At 45.8% G+C, this 19,559-nt stretch overlaps 1 protein-coding gene across 3 annotated transcripts in view; it reads right to left on the bottom strand.

The window, feature by feature from the left end:
* The window catches only part of PCSK6 (proprotein convertase subtilisin/kexin type 6), a 185,709-nt gene that overhangs the window by 49,417 nt on the left and 116,733 nt on the right, over nt 1–19,559 (bottom strand). For 2 of the 3 annotated variants that reach the window (XM_077869348.1, XM_077869356.1), the window contains exons 12-13: nt 11,172–11,360; nt 6,927–7,063 (exon numbers count right to left, since the gene is read on the bottom strand). In XM_077869348.1, the coding sequence (XP_077725474.1) occupies nt 6,927–7,063; nt 11,172–11,360 (326 nt within the window). Of the gene's footprint in view, nt 1–6,926; nt 7,064–11,171; nt 11,361–16,034; nt 16,229–19,559 lie in introns of those variants that run through there. The other variant, XM_077869366.1, reaches the window with a different exon arrangement.

The raw sequence follows: 19,559 nt of genomic DNA, 5'->3' as shown, positions 1-19,559 counted from the left end.
TTTTCAAAAACTAGTTTTAAAACAAATTACATCAATCAGGTTCAATCTGACAGGAGGTGAGTATTGTCTGAGCTAGCATACTCAGGAGACTTGGTTACTTAATAAACCCTGGTCTTTTTTTTTTTTTTTTTTTGCTTTTGATAAATTTATTTTTTTTAATTTATTTTTTATTGGTGTTCAATTTACTAACATACAGAATAACCCCCAGTGCCCGTCACCCATTCACTCCCACCCCCGCCCTTCTCCCCTTCCACCACCCCTAGTTCGTTTCCCAGAGTTAGCAGTCTTTACGTTCTGTCTCCCTTTCTGATATTTCCCACACATTTCTTCTCCCTTCCCTTATATTCCCTTTCACTATTATTTATATTCCCCAAATGAATGAGAACATATAATGTTTGTCCTTCTCCGATTGACTTACTTCACTCAGCATGATACCCTCCAGTTCCATCCACGTTGAAGCAAATGGTGGGTATTTGTCATTTCTAATAGCTGAGTAATATTCCATTGTATACATAGACCACATCTTCTTTATCCATTCATCTTTCGATGGACACCGAGGCTCCTTCCACAGTTTGGCTATTGTGGACATTGCTGCTATAAACATTGGGGTGCAGGTGTCCCGGCGTTTCATTGCATCTGTATCTTTGGGGTAAATCCCCAACAGTGCAATTGCTGGGTCATAGGGCAGGTATATTTTTAACTGTTTGAGGAACCTCCACACAGTTTTCCAGAGTGGCTGTACCAGTTCACATTCCCACCAACAGTGTAAGAGGGTTCCCTTTTCTCCGCATCCTCTCCAACATTTGTTGTTTCCTGCCTTGTTAATTTGCCCCATTCTCACTGGTGTGAGGTGGTATCTCATTGTGGTTTGGATTTGTATTTCCCTGATGGCAAGTGATGCAGAGCATTTTCTCATGTGCATGTTGGCCATGTCTGTGTCTTCCTCTGTGAGATTTCTGTTCATGTCTTTTGCCCATTTCATGATTGGATTGTTTGTTTCTTTTGGTGTTGAGTTTAATAAGTTCTTTATAGATCTTGGAAACTAGCCCTTTATCTGATACGTCATTTGCAAATATCTTCTCCCATTCTGTAGGTTGTCTTTGAGTTTTGTTGACTGTATCCTTTGCTGTGCAAAAGCTTCTTATCTTGATGAAGCCCCAATAGTTCATTTTTGCTTTTGTTTCTTTTGCCTTCGTGGATTTATCTTGCAAGAAGTTACTGTGGCCAAGTTCAAAAAGGGTGTTGCCTGTGTTCTCCTCTAGGATTTTGATGGAATCTTGTCTCACATTTAGATCTTTCATCCATTTTGAGTTTATCTTTGTGTATGGTGCAAGAGAGTGGTCTAGTTTCATTCTTCTGCATGTGGATGTCCATTTTCCCAGCACCATTTATTGAAGAGACTGTCTTTCTTCCAATGGATAGTCTTTCCTCCTTTATCGAATATTAGTAGACCATAAAGTTCAGGGTCCACTTCTGGGTTCTCTATTCTGTTCCACTGATCTATGTGTCTGTTTTTGTGCCAGTACCACACTGTCTTGATGACCACAGCTTTGTAGTACAACCTGAAATCTGGCATTGTGATGCCCCCAGATATGGTTTTCTTTTTTAAAATTCCCCTGGCTATTCAGGGTCTTTTCTGATTCCACACAAATCTTAAAATAATTTGTTCTAACTCTCTGAAGAAAGTCCATGGTATTTTGATAGGGATTGCATTAAATGTGTATATTGCCCTGGAACCCTGGTCTTAACTGAGATTTTCAAGTACTATTCCATAGCATGCCATTGGAGCTGAGTTGATTTGTTAGGGTTTTGTTTTCTTGTTTTGTTTTTTTTTTTTTTTTTTAAGTTATTAAGTCAGTTGCAGATATGTGAAGGATATTGAAGTGAACAATGCAGGAACCAGCACCTCACTCCCAAAACGGGATGTCAGAGGCACTGTAGAGAAATGAGATAGGTGCTGCTCTTTCTAACCAGGCTGTCTCTTTGTGTTTGCTGCATTATTCTTGCCATGAGGCTGGCAGTGACCTGGTACCAAGGAGCCACCCAGACCCAATAAGCGGGGAGGGAAAGACATGTGCTTTGGGATCAATCTTCCCCGGGGTACCAACAGTGACAGACAGCTCCCAAGTCCGCATTTCACCTGGGCCCTGGAAAGCTGGAGTTGGTGAGAAACTTTGGTCAACTGGTGTCACTTTCTGTAGCTGAGGTCCCCATATGAACATGTCAGTGTTGAGGACAGCCCTGCTTTGAAAGGCAGAAAGGCTAAAAGATCATTCTTGCTTTTTTTTTTACCCGCCCCCCTCACTCTGGAGAGATACTGTTGGAAGCAAGACCAAGGCCACCATTTGCAAAGGGAGGAGGTGCTAATGCCTGGATGTGCCGAGCATGTAGCCCAGAGAGAGGCATCCATCCTCCTTGTGCACAGAAAACAGGGCTTGCAGTATGGTCTCAGTGGCAGGACCATTTGCCTGCTTGTTCCTGCAAAGGGCAGCTCAGGAGCAGCACCCCGCCAGTGTAAAGTGGGTGTGCATGCAACGTTGCAGGAACAGCTGCAGAAAAGTGCACTCTGTGACAGTGTGTCCTGATCCCCTCTATTCCAATAAGCCACAGAAGAGCAGAGCTAAAAGAGCCTATTCTGGTCCTGTCCCACCCAGCCAAAAGATCTATGTTCTAATCATGCCCAAAGATGGACACTGGCCTGTTCTGGGACTTAATGCAGGGCCACCCTCGGGAGGTATCCCCTGCATTGCTTAGCCGGCATCCCTTGTAGTACACAGAACGTCTGGTATTGTGATGATCACAAAACGTTCCAATTGTCCTCACTCATTCACCAAATGACCACTGTGATCTGTGATGAGCCCCACAGCAGGAGGTACTGGGAACATGGCAGGAGCCAGAAGACAAGGGCCAGACAGAGATTAGCATGGAAAATGAAGTCAGAGCTGGTGAGTGCCATGTGGGCAGGAGGCGGTGGGAAGGCTTGGGGAGGTGTGTGGCATGTAGTTCTGTGCTGGGTACCACAGCAACCCTCAAGTGCAGTACCTGTACTTGTGAGAATCATCATGACATAAACAGATCTCCTCCCAGTGCCCACCCCTGGAAGACCCCTGGGTATCCCCGTTTGCCCCCCGGGAGAGCTTATCCACACTGTGGCTTTCATTACCAGAGCTACTTGCTGACAACACTTAAACACTTGCATTTCCAGACCTCTGCCCTGATGTCCACGTATATACATCAGACAGACAAGTTGTGCTGCGTGAACACACAGCTCCACAGCTGCGTCCACAGTACTGGCCTCCTGGGCAAGCAGAGATGCCGATGGGTGCTGGGACTCTGCCTTGTGCCTGTGGGGCAAGGAAGGCTTGAGGATGGAGGTGGCATGAGATGTTGATCCTTACCTGTTACCAGCAGGCCAGTGCACTTTGGGGCTTTAAAAACGAATACAGGAGTTTCTGCTCTTAAAATATATGAATTTCAAGTGACTTAAAATTTTGCATTTTTGTATTTTTATTTATTTGAGAGAAAGAGAGAAAGAAAAAATGAGCGGGAGCAGGGGAGGGAGAAGAAGATGCCCTGCTGAGCAGGGAGCCCGACCTGGGGCTAAATCCCAGGACCCCGGGAACATGACCTGAGCTGAAGGCAGACACTTAACTGACTGAGCCACCCAGGCACCTCAGCATTTTTGTATTTTTAGGTTTTGTTATAGTAATGTCTTTTCAAAATAGTTACTTATTATCCTCAAGGCTGAAAGTTATTCTTTTTTTAAGAGAATCTCTTTTTTTTTAATTTTTATTTATTTATGATAGTCACACAGAGAGAGAGAGAGAGGCAGAGACATAGGCAGAGGGAGAAGCAGGCTCCATGCACTGGGAGCCCGACGTGGGATTTGATCCCGGGTCTCCAGGATCGCGCCCTGGGCCAGAGGCAGGCGCCAAACTGCTGTGCCACCCAGGGATCCCTGAAAGTTATTTTTTTAAAGGGGGGACCGGGGGAACCTTATAGATGACTTGATCATTTAAAGTCAGTTTTCTTTTTTTTTTTTTTTTTTTTTTAAAGTCAGTTTTCTACATAAGGCAAGTCAATGCTCTTCTCTTCGGTTCAATACAAACAAACAAAAACCTCCCAAAACTGTGCTTCATGAAAATTCAGAAAAGGACCAGGGCAGAGGAAGATTCTAGAGTGATCAAGAAGCAAGCCCCTGGGAACAACAGAAGTGAAAGCAAACCTCAGGGAAATGTCTCCAAAGAGAAGCAAGACTGGAGAGTCATCCCTGTCCTTTACTATGAGTCCAAATCTAACTGAGAGATACGAAGATGTCAGAGATCGCTGTCAGTGACTACAGCAGAAGACATAAAGATTATTCTTGTTCTCTCTCCTGGTGTAGCTCCACCACTTCCGTCGGTGTCTAGCCCAAAGTAGGAATTCAATAATAGTCAGTTCAAGAGATGGTTATGAACCAAAAGGAGAGTCATGAAAGGCTACCTTCCCCGAGTAAAAAATAATCTAAAAGCAAAATTAAGGAAACCATTCCATTTACAATAGTGTCAGAAAGAGCAAAATACTCAAAAACAAATTCACCAAGGAAGTAAGAGACATGTGGAATGAAAACCATAAAACAATGTTGAAAGAAATGAAATAGGATGGAAATAAACAGAAAGGCATTCTCATCCATGGATTATAAACTCAATATTGTTAAGATGAAAATATTCCCCAAATTGAACTAGATTCAGTGACATCTCTACCAAAATTCCAACTACCTTTTTTTCCCCCAGAAATAGACAAGATGGGGGATCCCTGGTGGCTCAGTGGTTTAGTGCCACCTTCGGCCCAGGGTGTGATTCTGGGGTCCCAGGATCCAGTCCTGTGTCGGGCTCCCTGCATGGAGCCTGCTTCTCCCTTTGCCTGTATCTCTGCCTCTCTCTCTGTTTCTCATGAATGAATGAATGAATGAATGAATGAATGAATAAATAAATAAATAAATAAATCGACAAGATGATCCTATCATTCATATGGAATTGCAAGGGCCCCAGAAGAGCCCAAACAATCTTGAAACAGAAGAACAAAGCTGGAGAATTCATAGTTCCCAATTTTGCAACTTACTACAAAAGCTATGGTCATCAAAACAGTGTGGTACTGGCATAGGCATAGGCAGTGGTGAACAGACCAGTGGAATAGACCAAAGAGTCCAGAAATAAATTCATACATCTATGGCCAATAAATTTTCAACAAGGGTGCCAAAGTCATCCAATGGAGGACACAACAGGGCATTTTTTTGTTTTGTTTTGTTTTTTTCATTTTTTTAATAAATGGTGCTGGGACAACTGAATAGCCATATGCAGAAGAATGAATCTGTACTTTTACTTATACTATACAGAAAATTAATTCAAAATAGATCAAAGTAAGAGTTAAATGTAAGAGTTAAAACTACAAAACTCTCAGAAGAATACAGATTTTAATCTTGACCTTAGATCAGGTGATAGTTTCTCAAATATGACACTAAAAGTGCAAGCTATAAAAGAAAAAATAAACTGAATTTCATCAACATGGAAAACTTTAGTGCACCAAAGGGCACAATCAATAAAGTAAAAGAACAGCCCATAGAATGGGAGAGAAAATTTACAAATCAGATATCTGGCCCAGATCAAGTATCCAGAATATATATATATACACACACACACACACACACACACACATATATATATATATTTATTTATTTATTTTTAAAGATTTTATTTATTTATTCATGAGAGACAGAGAGAGAGAGAGCAAGGCAGAGGCACAGGCAGAGGGAGAAGCAGGCTCTATTCAGGGAACCCGACGTGGGACTCGATTCTGGGTCTCCAGGATCATGCCCTGGACTGAAGGCAGGTGCTAAATCGCTGCGCCACCGGGGCTGCCCCAGTATCCAGAATATTTAAAGAACATTTACAACCCAGTAATAAAAGACAAACAACCCAGTTTTTAAAATGGGCAAAAGGGCCAAATAGACATTTCTCCAAAGAAGATGTAAAAGTGTCCAATAAGCCCATGAAAAGATGCTCAACATTATTAGTCATTAGGGAAATTAGTGCAAATCAGAGTCCAGAGTGCTAACCATTACACCATGGAACCGCCAAATTAGTGCAAATCAAAACCACAGTGAGATATACTTCACACCCACTGGGATGGCTATAATGAGAAGAAAATGAAAATAATAAAACAAGTGTTGATGATGACGGGAAGGAATTAAATCTTCATATTGTGCTGGTAGGAAGGTAAAATGGTACAGCCACTGTGAACACCAGTTTGATGGCTCCTCAACCAGTCACATAGCATTACCATACAACCAAGAGAACTGGAAACATACACCCACAGAAAAACATGGATGCTCAAAGCAGTGTGATTCAAAACAGCCATTAAGTAGAAACAACCCAACTGTCCATCAACTCATGGAGGGATGAACAAAATGTTCTAGATAATCAAATCTGTACAATTAAATCATGTTAATGGTGAAAGGGAATGAAGTATGGATACCTATTACAACATGGATGAACCTTGGAAACAGCATGCTAACTGGAAGAAGCCAATCGTGAAGGGTGACATGTTGTATGATTCCATTTGCATGAAATGTCCAGAAGAGGCAAATCCACAGAGACAGAAAACAGATTAGAGGTTGCTGGGAGCTGGGAGAATGGGGAGTGTCTCTACTCAATGGGAATGATGACAAAGTTCTGAAATTGGGTAAGTGGGGATTGTTGCACAACACTGTGAATGTACTGAAAGCCACTTAGTTACATACTTGAAAAGGATTAATGGCGAATTGTATCTCCATTGAAAACAATTAAAAAAAAAAGAATTATCAGAGACACTACAGTCAAATAAATGTCTGGAGTAAACAAAAGGGTTGAGATATAAAGTGGTGTGTGAAATTCCCGAGAGCCACTGACCTTGTTTCTCTGGGTTGCGGACCTGGGATGGCATGTCTTGGATTTCCAAGGTCCATTCCCCCTCGGCCTTTTCTCCCCAGCAGTGCACGGTCATGAACTCCCAGTTTGTAAACCCTTCATTGGAATGATCCAGCAATCTGCAATTGGAGACTCGGGGTAAGAACACAAGGGTCCAGAAAGGAGCAGTGAGTAGGGAGCCAGGTCTGAGAGGGCTCTTTCCCACCTTGGAATTACTCAAGTGATGGTACAATCCCACCAAACAGCACCTCAAAGGCAGCAGCTTTGAGAATGGAAGGGAAAGAGGCTTGGCCCTCAGCTGAGGCCAAAATGCAGGTAAAAGCAGGTGACTGCTTTCAAACCCTTGCATGATGACACAGCCCTGGCCAGCAGCTTCACCTCCATTATCACACTGGGTCCCCGAAACATTCTGAGAGGCAAGCTGGCCAGCAGGACTTACAGGTGCCCAACAAAAGAGAGTGATGGTCTCCCTCCTGCCATCCTCATGTATGGACTTACAGATGGAGAGATCCCAAGTGTAGTGATGAGTAGCAGGTCCAAAAGCCTATACCTGGCTGAGCTGGGACTTATCTGCATACTGTATCTGCATACTGACTCCTGTCTTTATTCTTTCCAGCATAAGGAAATGTTTAAGAGGTAACCAAGGAAGGCCTTCAAACCTAATCCCCCAAAACGTTCCTTCAGAAGCTGTGTGGTTCCTCCCTACCCCAGCAGTGATCCTACAGAGCCCATATACCAATGCCTGAGGGCACAAAAGCAGACAGAGGACAGGCCACACACAACTCTTCCACGGAAGCCCCAGGGGCATCACATAGGAGGCCTTTCTAAAATGCTGGCCTGTGGAATCATGAAACCTTTACATTTTCATGGAGCTAGCTAGCTCTTGTGTGCTGTTCTCCAAAAGATACAAAGAAGGCAAAACATGTAACTCTCTAGGGCTTAACAAGCTTCAGCAGGTGCATCTGGGGGGAGATGACATAACTGACCAGTCTGGTTGTTTTTCAGTGTGTGCGGGAGGCCCCTCCCCTCTGCCAGCCTCCCCTCGAGGGTTCTGATGAGCCTCTCTTGGTCCTTCCATACCCCAAGATCTTTCCAGACTAGGACTTCAACTCAGATCCTTTTTCTCTTATTTGACTTGAGCAGGAAACAGGAAGTGGCTCACGGGCGCCCTCTTTCTTCCAATACCCCCATGCCCTGTTTGGTCTCTTGTCCTTGGAAGGAACAATCTCAGGTTCTTCTCTCTTCCTTCCCCATCTAACTACATCTCTATTTGGGGATAGTGTCTTTTTTTTTTTTTTTTTTTTTTTAAGATTTTATTTATTTATTCATGAGAGCCACAGAGAGAGGCAGAGACCTAGGCAGAGGGAGAAGGAGGCTCCCTGAGGGGAGCCCAATATGGGACTTGATCCCAGGACCCTGGGCCACGACATGAGCCAAAGGCAGATGCTCAACCACTGAGCCACCCAGGTGCCCAATGGGGACAGTGTCTTAATCCAAGGGGCTCTTTATTGCCCATCAGAAGTTCATAGACATGTTTTGTGTGATATAAGACTGGAGTCCTGATCTGGGTGTTCTCCAAATGTCCAATGAATGTATAGACATGCTTATGGAGAGAACGTTCTGGGCATGGAGAAGAGTGAGGGGGAGAGGTACACCCTGTCCCTTCACACGGTACAGCCGTGTGAAGGTCAAGGCTGATTTTCACACACGATACCATGCCAAATGCAACGCATTCTGAACAAAGACAAAACTGTCCCTTAAGGGTTGAAATACTTCATGAATATCAACTTAACTCTCAGTGAAAAGAATCTGGCAACCTGAAAAAGCTGCCAAATTGAGCAAGATATGAAGTAAGGTAGGAGGTAATAGATCCCCGAATACAAACTCTTGATAGAATCACAAAATCTGTGCCTGGGGGGCAGGAAAAAAAAAACCCAATTGCCAAGACTCAGGAGAGTGCCAAGTGGCTGCAAGGCAGGTTTAAATTGCTTGATGGCCCAGGAACCACACTTCCTAGCAAACAGGTTATCGTGAACCAAAGGAACTTGGCAGGACCCGCTCTCTCTCCTGTGAGTGGCTCATACTAGGCCTGAGCAGGATGGAGGTTAGAAGGGGAGGAAAAACTGATTGCAAGGAAATCAGGAGGGATGCTGGGGTGCTAGAAAGTTCTTCCAGGTCAGGTAGATGGATGGAAGCAGGACAGGATGGGAAGCCAGCTGCCTGCACCAGGCATTTTCATCTGTATCATCATATGCAGTTCTTGTAGCAATCCTGGTTGTGACAGGAGTAAAATGACATTTCTAGAGGGGAGGAATAGAGAGAGGAGAGATGGCCATCTCCTGGGTGCCCATCTGGGAAGTGAAGGAGCATGGGTAGAAGCATGAGTCTCTGGGCTCCAAAGGCCATCTCGCCATTGGTCCTTGCAGTTCATTGCTGGCCCACTGGCCTACAGACTGCTGTCACAACTTCTTAAGCCTCACTGTCCTCTTGGTCAACCCAAGTCACCAGTTGGTGCCCATACCCAGGTCCTACCTTGAAGTCAGGGCTCACTACCTCTGATGTTTCCTGGTATCCAGCCTGGAGCAAATAGGGTTCCAGGGAGGTGACCTCAGGAGAGCACAGAAAAGTAGAGCCTGTACCTGGCCTAGGGAGCCTGAAGCAGACCTGCCCAGTCTGGTGTTCCCACAGGCAATGAGGGCCCATTATCAGCAAACTTCCAATCCTTCAAGAAGTGCTAGAAACCTGGCCTTTAGATGAGATCTCTTGAAGTTCCAGTAATAATAATAATAATAACAATAACAATAACAACAACTCTGATTGCAAAAGAGCATAATGCTTTGGCTCCCCAGCTGGTACTCCCAGACTGCTCATGCCTTGGCTGCCTTCTACAGGCAGAGGCAGAGTGTGGTCCAGGCCTACCCTCAGGAGGGAAAGATGCCCCCTGACGCTCTTGTGTTACAAGAGTGAAGCCTAACCTGGTAGGGACCAAGCCCGATGGCCAAGCCCTGGAAATCACTGAAGCCAGGATCTGGTCTCAGGGCTGGTTCTAGGGCACCACCAACAAACTCAGTGCTCGCCCAGTGGCAGAGCCACCAGGCACGGGTGTGGTAAACGGGGCATGGCTCCCCACTTCTTCAGACAAAGGCCCACATCTGCCTGTCCTTGCAGCAGGCCAATCTCTCAGTCTTCTGCTAAGTAGGGGTGAGGTAGAAGGGGGCTAAGAAAAAGGGCAACTCCTATCCAGTCCTGAAAAGAGGCATTTGCTCAATCGCCATCTCTGAATCCTATCCTCCAAATTTGGCTGCCGCCCCCGGCAGGGGACCCAAAGGAGTCAAGCAAGCCCAGCGTGGGCAAGCAGGGAGTGGGCCACCGCCCAGGGGATGGGCAGTTGCAGGTGGTGGAGTTCGGTTGCCAGTTCTATTTTTCAAGAAAAGCCAGAAATGCTGGCTTATCCTGAAACCTTTCTCTTCCTTCTGTCTCTTAGCTAAGGTGCTGAAAAGAAGCCCCAGTGCCTCTCCCCTCCTCCCCCAAGCTCCCATAAATCCCTTCACCCCAGTTACCTCCGAGCGACACAAATGCATCAAAGCCCTCCTCCTTGTCTCTGACCTTGTGGAAGAAATGGCTCCATAGCTTTCCATGAACTGTATGTGAAGCCCCAGAATTCAGAGCCTGTTTCTCAGGCCTTCAGCTAAACAAGGGCCCTCTCAGGTACATGTGTGAGAACCCTGCAGAGGGAAGTCTCTGAGCGCCCCGTAAAAGCCATGTCTCCCACAGAGCAGAGTTCTGGTCCACACAAGTTCAACAGCACCACACATGACGCAGGGCCATGCAGAAGGTTTAGGAGGCAAGGCAGTCCTCCTCCGACACATATGCTCACCTCAGATCCCAAATGATAGGATAAAAATGATCTTCAGTGCACTTCTAAGAGCAATTAAATCATCGCCAGAATTCCAGAAATCTTTCCATTAAACAAAGCAACAACAAAACCCTTGTCACTACTGCCTGGAGATGAAAGTTTTCCAGGATGGTTTTGAAGGCCAGGTTTCAGGTGAGCGGGGTCTGTGTGTGAATGTCCTCAAGAGGAAGCTTTTGGAAGAACCCACCTGCCTGGGGTGGAAGGGTGGAGGGTGAGGGAGTCCCGCAGGGATGCTGTGACCTCAGTCTGGGTGGGCTCTCCTGATAAGCTCCAGCCCCTGTGCCAGCCCCGCTAGGCCGGCCTGGTCTTACCTTTTTGCCAATAGTTGAGACTTGGTTCCTGAAGGAGAAATGAGGTGGATCTGGAGGTCTCCTCGACGTGGGTGGGAAATAGTGATGCGAGCCACCACGTGTTCCAGGTAGCCCACGCGCTGGTCTGAGTGGTCTGCACAGGCAGTGGTCAGGGCAGTGGTCCGAAGCGTCTGCACCACAGGGATGCTCCTAGGAGAGAGGGGAGGGGCTAAGGGCTCGCACCAGAAGCTCCAAGGCCCGCAGGAAGGCAGTGGATTCAGGCCTTCCCAAGGACCCTCAGGGACCTCCAGCCCCTCTTGGATGTCCTACTCTTGGATGCTCCCATTGAAGCTATCTTGCCAATCCAGAAGATGTTTGCTGTTCTGGAACTTGCTTAGAGATTTAAAGAATGGCTTCTCATACAGACTCAGCTAACATACCCAGTGATCAGCCCTCAGTGCCCAGGAGCTGGCTTCTCTCCAAGTAGCCTTTGGCCAACACATTGCATCAAATGCTGGGAGTCACCAAGGCTCTAAACCGCTACTGCTTTGTGGCAAAGACTGGCCTTGCTAATAGAAGACACGATGCTGAGTAATAACAGCAAACATTTCCTGAGCTGACTGTATGCCTGGCACTAGACATGGCACTAGTCTGAGAATTCACGAGGATCCAGTTTAGAAAGAGGTCAAGGATCATGCTCAAGGTCACACAGCTACTGAGAAGCAGAGCTGGGATACCAGGCTCAAGTTCACTGCCTCCACCTGTGCAGCACACTGTCTCACAAGGATGCTGGTGTCAACCTATGCTTGTGTTCAAGATACCAAGGAAGAGGAGATGGACAAGGCCCCCAGGGCCAGAGCTGGGCTCTTGTGCTAAATGCACTGGTCAAAGCCATAGCGACTGGACCAGAGTCATGGAGGACGGACAGGAGCTGGTCTAGTTCCTACTGTCATGTGTGGAGAAACTGGGGTCCCCTCCCTCTCTGGTCCCCTCATGGGAATGGATGACAATTCTCTTAATTAAGTCAAGGCAGTTTTACCATATGAGATGGAATCTAAGAACAAACATCAGGTCCCAATCATTCACGAGTTAGTTCCACTAGAATCTTCTAACACTCCCCAGAGGAGGGAGATACAAAGCAATACAAAGCATATACCTGCATGCAGCTCCCGCCTATTCTGGGCTACCATGGCTCGCCCCTACCTCTTGTAAACTGAGGAAAGTTCTCCAGTCACCCTGCAGCACATTAACAACTCCCCACTGCTCAGCCAGTGCTCAGTTTATTACGGGGAGCGCTTTGCTCATTATACCCCGACTCTCCGCTCAGGAGGGGAGGCTCGAAGCGTAGGCTCAGCATCTCTCAGGAATTACATTGCTTGGCTCTACGGGGCCTGAATCATAAAAAACAATCAAAACATCTATAAACAGTGATGTAATTCCCTCAGAGACTCTGTAAATATTTGAAAACATGATTTGCACGCATCATAAATTGATTTAGAGATGCTGACTTCTTTCACAGCCTTCTCCCAAATTTTCCTGTCTGTGTTTACAGGTCAGCAGGCCCCCCACTGTGGCAGAGGCAAAACCTTTTCTGGGCCCAAGAGGATGATCAAGTTAAAGCAAAAACAAAAGCCATAACAACGTTTCAAAAACCTGCCCCAGGGCAGCCTGGGTGGCTCAGAGCGGTTTAGCACTGCCTTTAGCACAGGGCCTGATCCTGGAGACCTGGGATCGAGTCCCACGTCAGGCTCCCTGTGTGGAACCTGCTTCTCCCTCTGCCTGTGTCTCTGCCTCTCTCTCTCTCTCTCTCCCCTCTCTCTCTCCCGTGTCTCTCATGAATAAATAAAATCTTTAAAATAAAAATAAAAACCTGCCCCATCCCTCTAACGCTTGACCAATGGGGAGGAACAATCACTCTGACCTGGAAATAGACCTGAAATCCCACCGAGGAATCCTTAATCCTAAAGGAGTAAGCACAGGATTTCAGAGAATAGGAACAGGGTAAAGAAATTGCAACCCAACCCCATGCCTCCCCTGCCCACCTCCTGTGCCCTGTCCAGTGTCGACATCTAGAGAAAAATAAAAATCTCGAGGACTATTAAATATTCCGTGAGATTATTAAAAGCTTCTTGCATTTGACACTTTTATCCTTGCTAAGGGATTCTAGCTGTGAGGTCACCCCTGAGGTCAGAAAGCTTGGTTGGTCTAATGGACAGGGGCCACTTGGCAGCTGCCAGTGGGGTGGCTGCCGGGGGTGGGGGTGGCCTGCAACTCCTTTGGGTGTTAGGGCCTAGCCTGGTTAGATTTTCAAAACTAAGACATTACCCTCACCTGGGGGGTTAGGAGTCCCTTCCTCCAGGGAACAAGGCTAATTATAACAATTAGTTTTTATGATACAACACAGTTACAGGCCACCAGCCCTCCACATTTGCGCAAGTTCTAGAGGAGGGTGGGGAGCCCAGGACAGCCACCCAAGGACAGCGAGTTGTTACATCTCCTTACCGGCAGTCAGCCTTCCCCACATTTTATTTCTGCTCCCATTGGAACAAATAACTTAATATTCCAAATCAGGAGCTTTTAAATTTCCTTTAAAAAAAAAAAGTGGAGGGGAGAGATGTTAAAATGTTTCAGAATAGTCGAGCTGAGATTTTTCTGTATTTCAGATAGAAACCCCAAGTAGAAGTGGGGAAGCCAAATAGCAAAAGCCATCACTGTGTAAGAATGAACTCTTAGGCAGAAGGTGAAACCTATATGGGGGGGGAGGGGATTTTTCCCCATCCTACAGTTATTTGAGAGAGAACACAGAACATGTAAGTCAACTGCAAAGCCGTTTATTTTTCAGTTAAAGCAACGCTCAGGGTTTATTTTTGTCACGAGAACACGGCTAAATTGTCCTTTAACCACGAAAATTGATCTAGAAAGATCTTCAAGTTCCTAAGGTAACTAAAAATATCCCATTGTGATTAAATTCTGTAATTGTTGTGTGTACACATGGCCATCCTCCAAGTGCCCTAAAGGCACCCAAGGAGTTAAAAAAAATCCCACAAGACCTATCTCCAGACCCAGCGATATTTAAACTATGGAGACTGCCCTACTTTGAAATGATCTCTGAGGACAGACTTGTCACTTCCTGTTGAACCACATTTCAGACTTAATTACTGATACTCCAGATGTTCTTCTTTCATCCTGAAGTCTCTTAAACAGCTCCGTTCTCCTGAGGGGGTGGAGGGTTACCAACAACAAGCAGCCTTGACAAGAACTTCCTTGTACCTCCAGACCATGACTCCTTTGACCTCCTACTTCTCTCCTACATCTAGTATCTCATAAATGTACAGAAACAAGATCCTGATTCACTCAATTCAAGGCACTCACCAAATCACTATGCTTAGACTCTTCTGGCATCCGAGTGAAATCCAGAGCCAAAGATACATATTTTCAAGGACAGGTTTTCGCTGCTATGTGAAAGCAGAGCATTCCTGTGAAACCTTTCTCAAGCTGAGAGCAAAGGCGTAAAGCAAGGAAGCAGTTACCATTAATTTGTATGGAAAAAAAATGTGGGAGCATTCCCAGACCCAAAAAATAACCTCTCTGAGGTTTTTCTGATACCTTAAAAACATCCTGCTAATAGATGCACAAAATAAATGGAGATAAAGCACAGATGCTCATGGACACTGTTCAAAGCTCCAGCGGCTTGATGCTGAGATGCTGGGTGTTGTTCCTGGGGAAGGAGTTTGGCAGGGCCACTCTCGCTGCTCAGGGCGTGCACTGCCTTTATCACAGCTCACTGCAAAACCAATGCTGAACGCTATTTTTGCTTTCTGTCCTTTTTTTTTTGGTAAAAGCAGAAATCCTCTTTGGATTTCTTCTAGATACTAAAGGTACTAAGACTTTCATTGAAGCAAAGTGGTGTAAGGCTACTTACAAACAAGTGGCCAGGGAAAGCAAGGAGGGAGGGGGATTGGTAGCTACCAGTAGGAATCCTCCATTGTTCCACTTGTCTTTCTGTCCTGGCTGGGAACCCACTACAAGATAGTATTTCTCACTCCCACCCTAAAGACCTCTTTCCAGCTCATCTATAAGGGCAGATCTGTGCTTTGGCACAGAGCATTTCCAGGGCAATGATGTCTTACCAAGCTGCAGGGCAGGGGCAAGAGCAGGCTTGGTCCAGTTCCTCATCAGATAATTCTGAGATCATGCTGTGTGTGAAGATACCCCCTCCAAACCCCGCCAAAGCAGAAAGCAGGGACACCCTCCCCCATTGTATTTGGTATTTGTCTTGGAGAGATGAGGTTGCTGCGGAACTGAGGACAATTATAGTGGGAAGAAGCAGAAGATCAACCAGAAGACGCTTTCACAGACCTTCTAATGGGTAATGAGTAGAGTGGAGAGGGGTTAATTGGGGCACTTGTTAAATAAAACTGTACAAAACCAACTTGGTCTGTTGGAGGGCACAGAGTGATCTGAATGGGGACATTAAGAAGCTTCAGAGTCACTTTCTTAGACCTATGTTCTAGGATGAGCATTCTTGACAGAATGGTCATAGAGTCTGAGATAGACAGATTCCATATACTTCTTATTCATATTAACTGACGTTTAGGATTTTCCTTAGATGAAATTACTTTTGATTATGAAACCACAGCACATCATTTAGGCTGGAAATAAAATTTAAAAAAGAAAAAGAGGTGAATCCAGTACATTAATTTAGACGTGCTGCTCATCATTAAGTTGTAAGGTGTTTTAATATACAGTGTTTAAATTTATAGCGTTTATTTTTCTTCTGTATGAAATAAGTGCTGGCTGTAAAGATTTCTTCCAGCTCTAAGATTCTATCTGATGCAGAGTTGAAAAAGACAATTAGATATATAGTCAATTCTCATTATTCACCTGGGCACAGGTGAGGCCAAGCAAGGTGACACTCTGGCTTTTGGTTTTTGCTCTCATGCTGTGAACAAGTATCCTTCTTGTGATCTATTTTTAATGCTACGTTTTTCACATTTTCGTTTCTTTTGTTGGTGGTTTCACACATACTGCTGGGGTGCCGTCTGGTTCCTAGGTGCTGGAAGGCTGAGATGCACCTTCTAGAGAAAACACATATGCTGGATGAGCTTCGTTCAGACAGGAGTTATAGCTATTGGCCTTATAGGCAATACTAATGAATCAGTAATATATATTAAATTAAATGTTTTTAAACAAAAACACATAAGACAAAGTTATGTATGGATCAGTTGATGAAAATGTTGTGACCAGAGGCTCATAGGAACCTAACCCTGTATGTCCTGTAGGAGCGATGGCTCTGTATTTGCAAATTCAGTGTTTGTGGTAATTTCATAGAACATAACTACTGTGTATAATGAAAACTAGCTGCATTATTCAAATTCAAATACTAATTTTTTAGTGAAGTTGCATTTATAATTTGGGGGGAGCAGATTTGCAGCAAAAGATAAGCCTGGCAGGGCAAGGGCTATAGGAAAAGAGGCAGCTTACTAATGTTACCCAGTGTTTCCAAGGGGGCTGAAAGTAGGACAAATATCAGGACCCAGGTATGGTCACCACCACCACCACCACCCCTGGGGGCAGGACAGCAGAGCACAGATTTTCTTAGGACACCCTGCCATGCCTCGTGACAAAATGACATGGTGTTAGAAGCCAGAAGCAAGGGCCTCCTATGGTATCCAGGAGTGCTCACAGTGAGATGTCCCAGAGAGAGGTGCCAGGTGGGGTGTGGAGTCAACCCGCACAGTACAGACAGAGCCCAAATGTGAGAGGGGCTCTTTTTAAAAAGATGCTAAACCAGGCTGTGTGCCACAGCACGGCAGGATCCTGAAGCTGGGTTGTTGTGGGTCCTGGCCATGTAGGTACTTTCCCAGCAGGACGTGGTAGCCATGTGGCCTTTCCCGCTTGCCTAGCTAAGCTGCAGACAAGATGCCTGGCCTGGCCTCTGGGGTGCTGATAGCTGGTCAGAGCTGGAGGAATCTGCAAGCAGCCAGAGCCAATGTGTTTCCCATCCTCAGGGCCCAGCTGGCTGGGGGCACAGAAGGGAGGGAGGGAAGGTGTCTCCTGGAGACTCAGGACAGACAACAACTCTGATGTTGCAGGTCACTCCTGAGTTCCCATGATGAGCTCTTTCCCAGGGGAGGCAAGATGGGTTCCAGAGACAGGCAGCCCGGGGTAGCAGCTCAGCGCTGCCACCTCTCTGTGCTTCAGTTTCCTCACTATATAAAAGGGGAATAAAACCGTTCCCAAACTTCACACACCCTTGCTGGCTGTTTCAAATGTGTGAGTATACAGAAAGCACTGGGAACAATGCCTGGCACACAGTAAGCACCTGATAATCATTATCCATTATGCCTACCTACATATTTCCAAGTAGAGTTGTTAGAAAGTCACCATCGCATGTGGTCTGGTTTAAGGAAATCCCAGAAGAGTAAGTAGTATATAGTTAATCCACAGTGAATTCTTGAACATCTATAAATGTATGGTCCAGCCTACAAAGAATTCTTAATATTCAAAGCCGTTAGGACCTAAGTATATTTTTGGGGTGGTGTGAGTCCTTTAAGTAAAAGACAACCCACACTAAACCATAAACTCTGTCTGGGTGGTAACCTGCCAAATCTACTAAAAACTAAAGAGAACTAGATAAGGTCTTATTGCTTGAAGAGCCCCTGCTGTTGCTGCTGCTTTTCCAGTAGGGAGTAGAGAGGGCTGTCAGAAAATGTTTCACTGGAGCCTGGATTTTTAAAGACACAAGGGAAGTGTTGGCTAGAAACATCCTAAGGGTCAAAAAAGATATTTAATAGCTGGGCTTTTTTTTTTTTTTCACTCATATTAATGATACTAAACTTGATTCTCATTTTCAGTTTTAGAAAGGTTATAAAAGCATCCTTCTTATCCTACTCTGACAGACAGTTTTGCACAGGCAATGTCATGGGTCTTGATCCCAGGTACCCTCCTCTAACTGAAGAAAGGTTCTAAGTAGATGAAAACCTGTTTGTGCCTAAGACTAGGAAAGGAACTCTCCTACACGTGTTGGAATGTTTACAAGGCATTCTCTTTTGCAAAATACCTGTCGAGTTGCAGTGATTTTCCCCTTGCCATTGCTTTTAGATTTAGCATTCATGGACAGCTCCTGGGATGCACTGTGGGTGCTAGAGAGCTGGGCCAGATACCATGGCCTCTGTTTTGGGGGACTCAGTCTGTTTGGGGGGAAGGGGGATTGTCAGGCCGTAAAGAGATGGCTCAGCGAGATCTGGCTGGTGTGCTGGAGCAGGAGGCCTGGCCCCTCTCCTTCCTCACCACCCCCAACCCCTGCAGTTCCCTCTCTTTCTGCAAGAGGTGTAGGCAGGGGTAGGCAGGGACAGGAACAATGTTATATTGTATGTTACCGCTGGTTCCTGACCTTCTCCATGCTCCATGAGACTTTTAATTCTCTCTCAGGAGGGGGATCTAGACAGAGACAGGCTAAACTCCAGAGTCCCTAGATGTACAGTGTCCAGACTAGAAATGTTGACATATTGCTTGGCTTTTCTTTAAATTAAAGAAAATCAGTAACAGTTGCTTCCTCTTTTTTTTTTTTTTTTTTTTTTTTTTAACAGTTGCTTCCTGATAGGGCTCTTCTCTTGTGCCTGCAGTGGCAGCCCAGCTTCCTTCCATCATGGTCTCTCCTATGCTATGCTGTTGTTGGCCTTTTGGCTTCTTTCAGCCTGAGTGCGATTCGGGGTGGCACTGGACAGAGCAGTCCAGCAGAGGAATACCAACAGGGGCCTGGGTGGTCATTTGGGGCCCAGTGGGTGCACTGTTAGTGTCTGAGCACAGGTTGGGGGGCTCTGCAGAGAGGATGGCCCATTGATTCCTCCCACAGGGGCCACGAGGACTATCTCCCTGAGCTGTGACATTTCCCAGGAGAGGAAGGCCAAGTTGAGGCTGAAGGGCAGAAGAGGGTGGAGAGGTCACCATTCTTCATTCCCACCCTGGCATGTGACCATCAACACCCAGGCCTTCTGACTCAGCACCCTGTGGGACATTACTGCACAAATGGCAGATGTGGCCACAACCTCCTCTAGGCTGTCTATACTTGATGCTCAATGAACACAGTTCCTTGACCTTCATCACATCAGGGTGGCCTTTCTCTTCTACCCAAGAGGAAAGAGGTCAACGTATCTCTGGTTACACACACAGGTACACACAGGATGGCCAGATAAGGAAGCTCCCCCCACACTCTCTTTTCCATCGGAAGCAGCTGAAGTCAGGTCTGGGACATTCAGAGAGACCTGGGGTTCCACCATGAGAAGCAGAAACCAAAATGAGGCTATAAGAGTAGACAGCTGGACCACAGAGAAAGGCAGTGAGGAGAGGAAAAAAACAGATGTGTGGGAATACTACCTTTTCATGTTTAAGCCAAATGACTCCAGC

Source organism: Canis aureus, chromosome 2, assembly GCF_053574225.1.
Source record: "Canis aureus isolate CA01 chromosome 2, VMU_Caureus_v.1.0, whole genome shotgun sequence".
In the NCBI taxonomy this organism is placed as follows: domain Eukaryota; kingdom Metazoa; phylum Chordata; class Mammalia; order Carnivora; family Canidae; genus Canis; species Canis aureus.
This window is presented reverse-complemented; position numbering and strand designations above follow the sequence as displayed.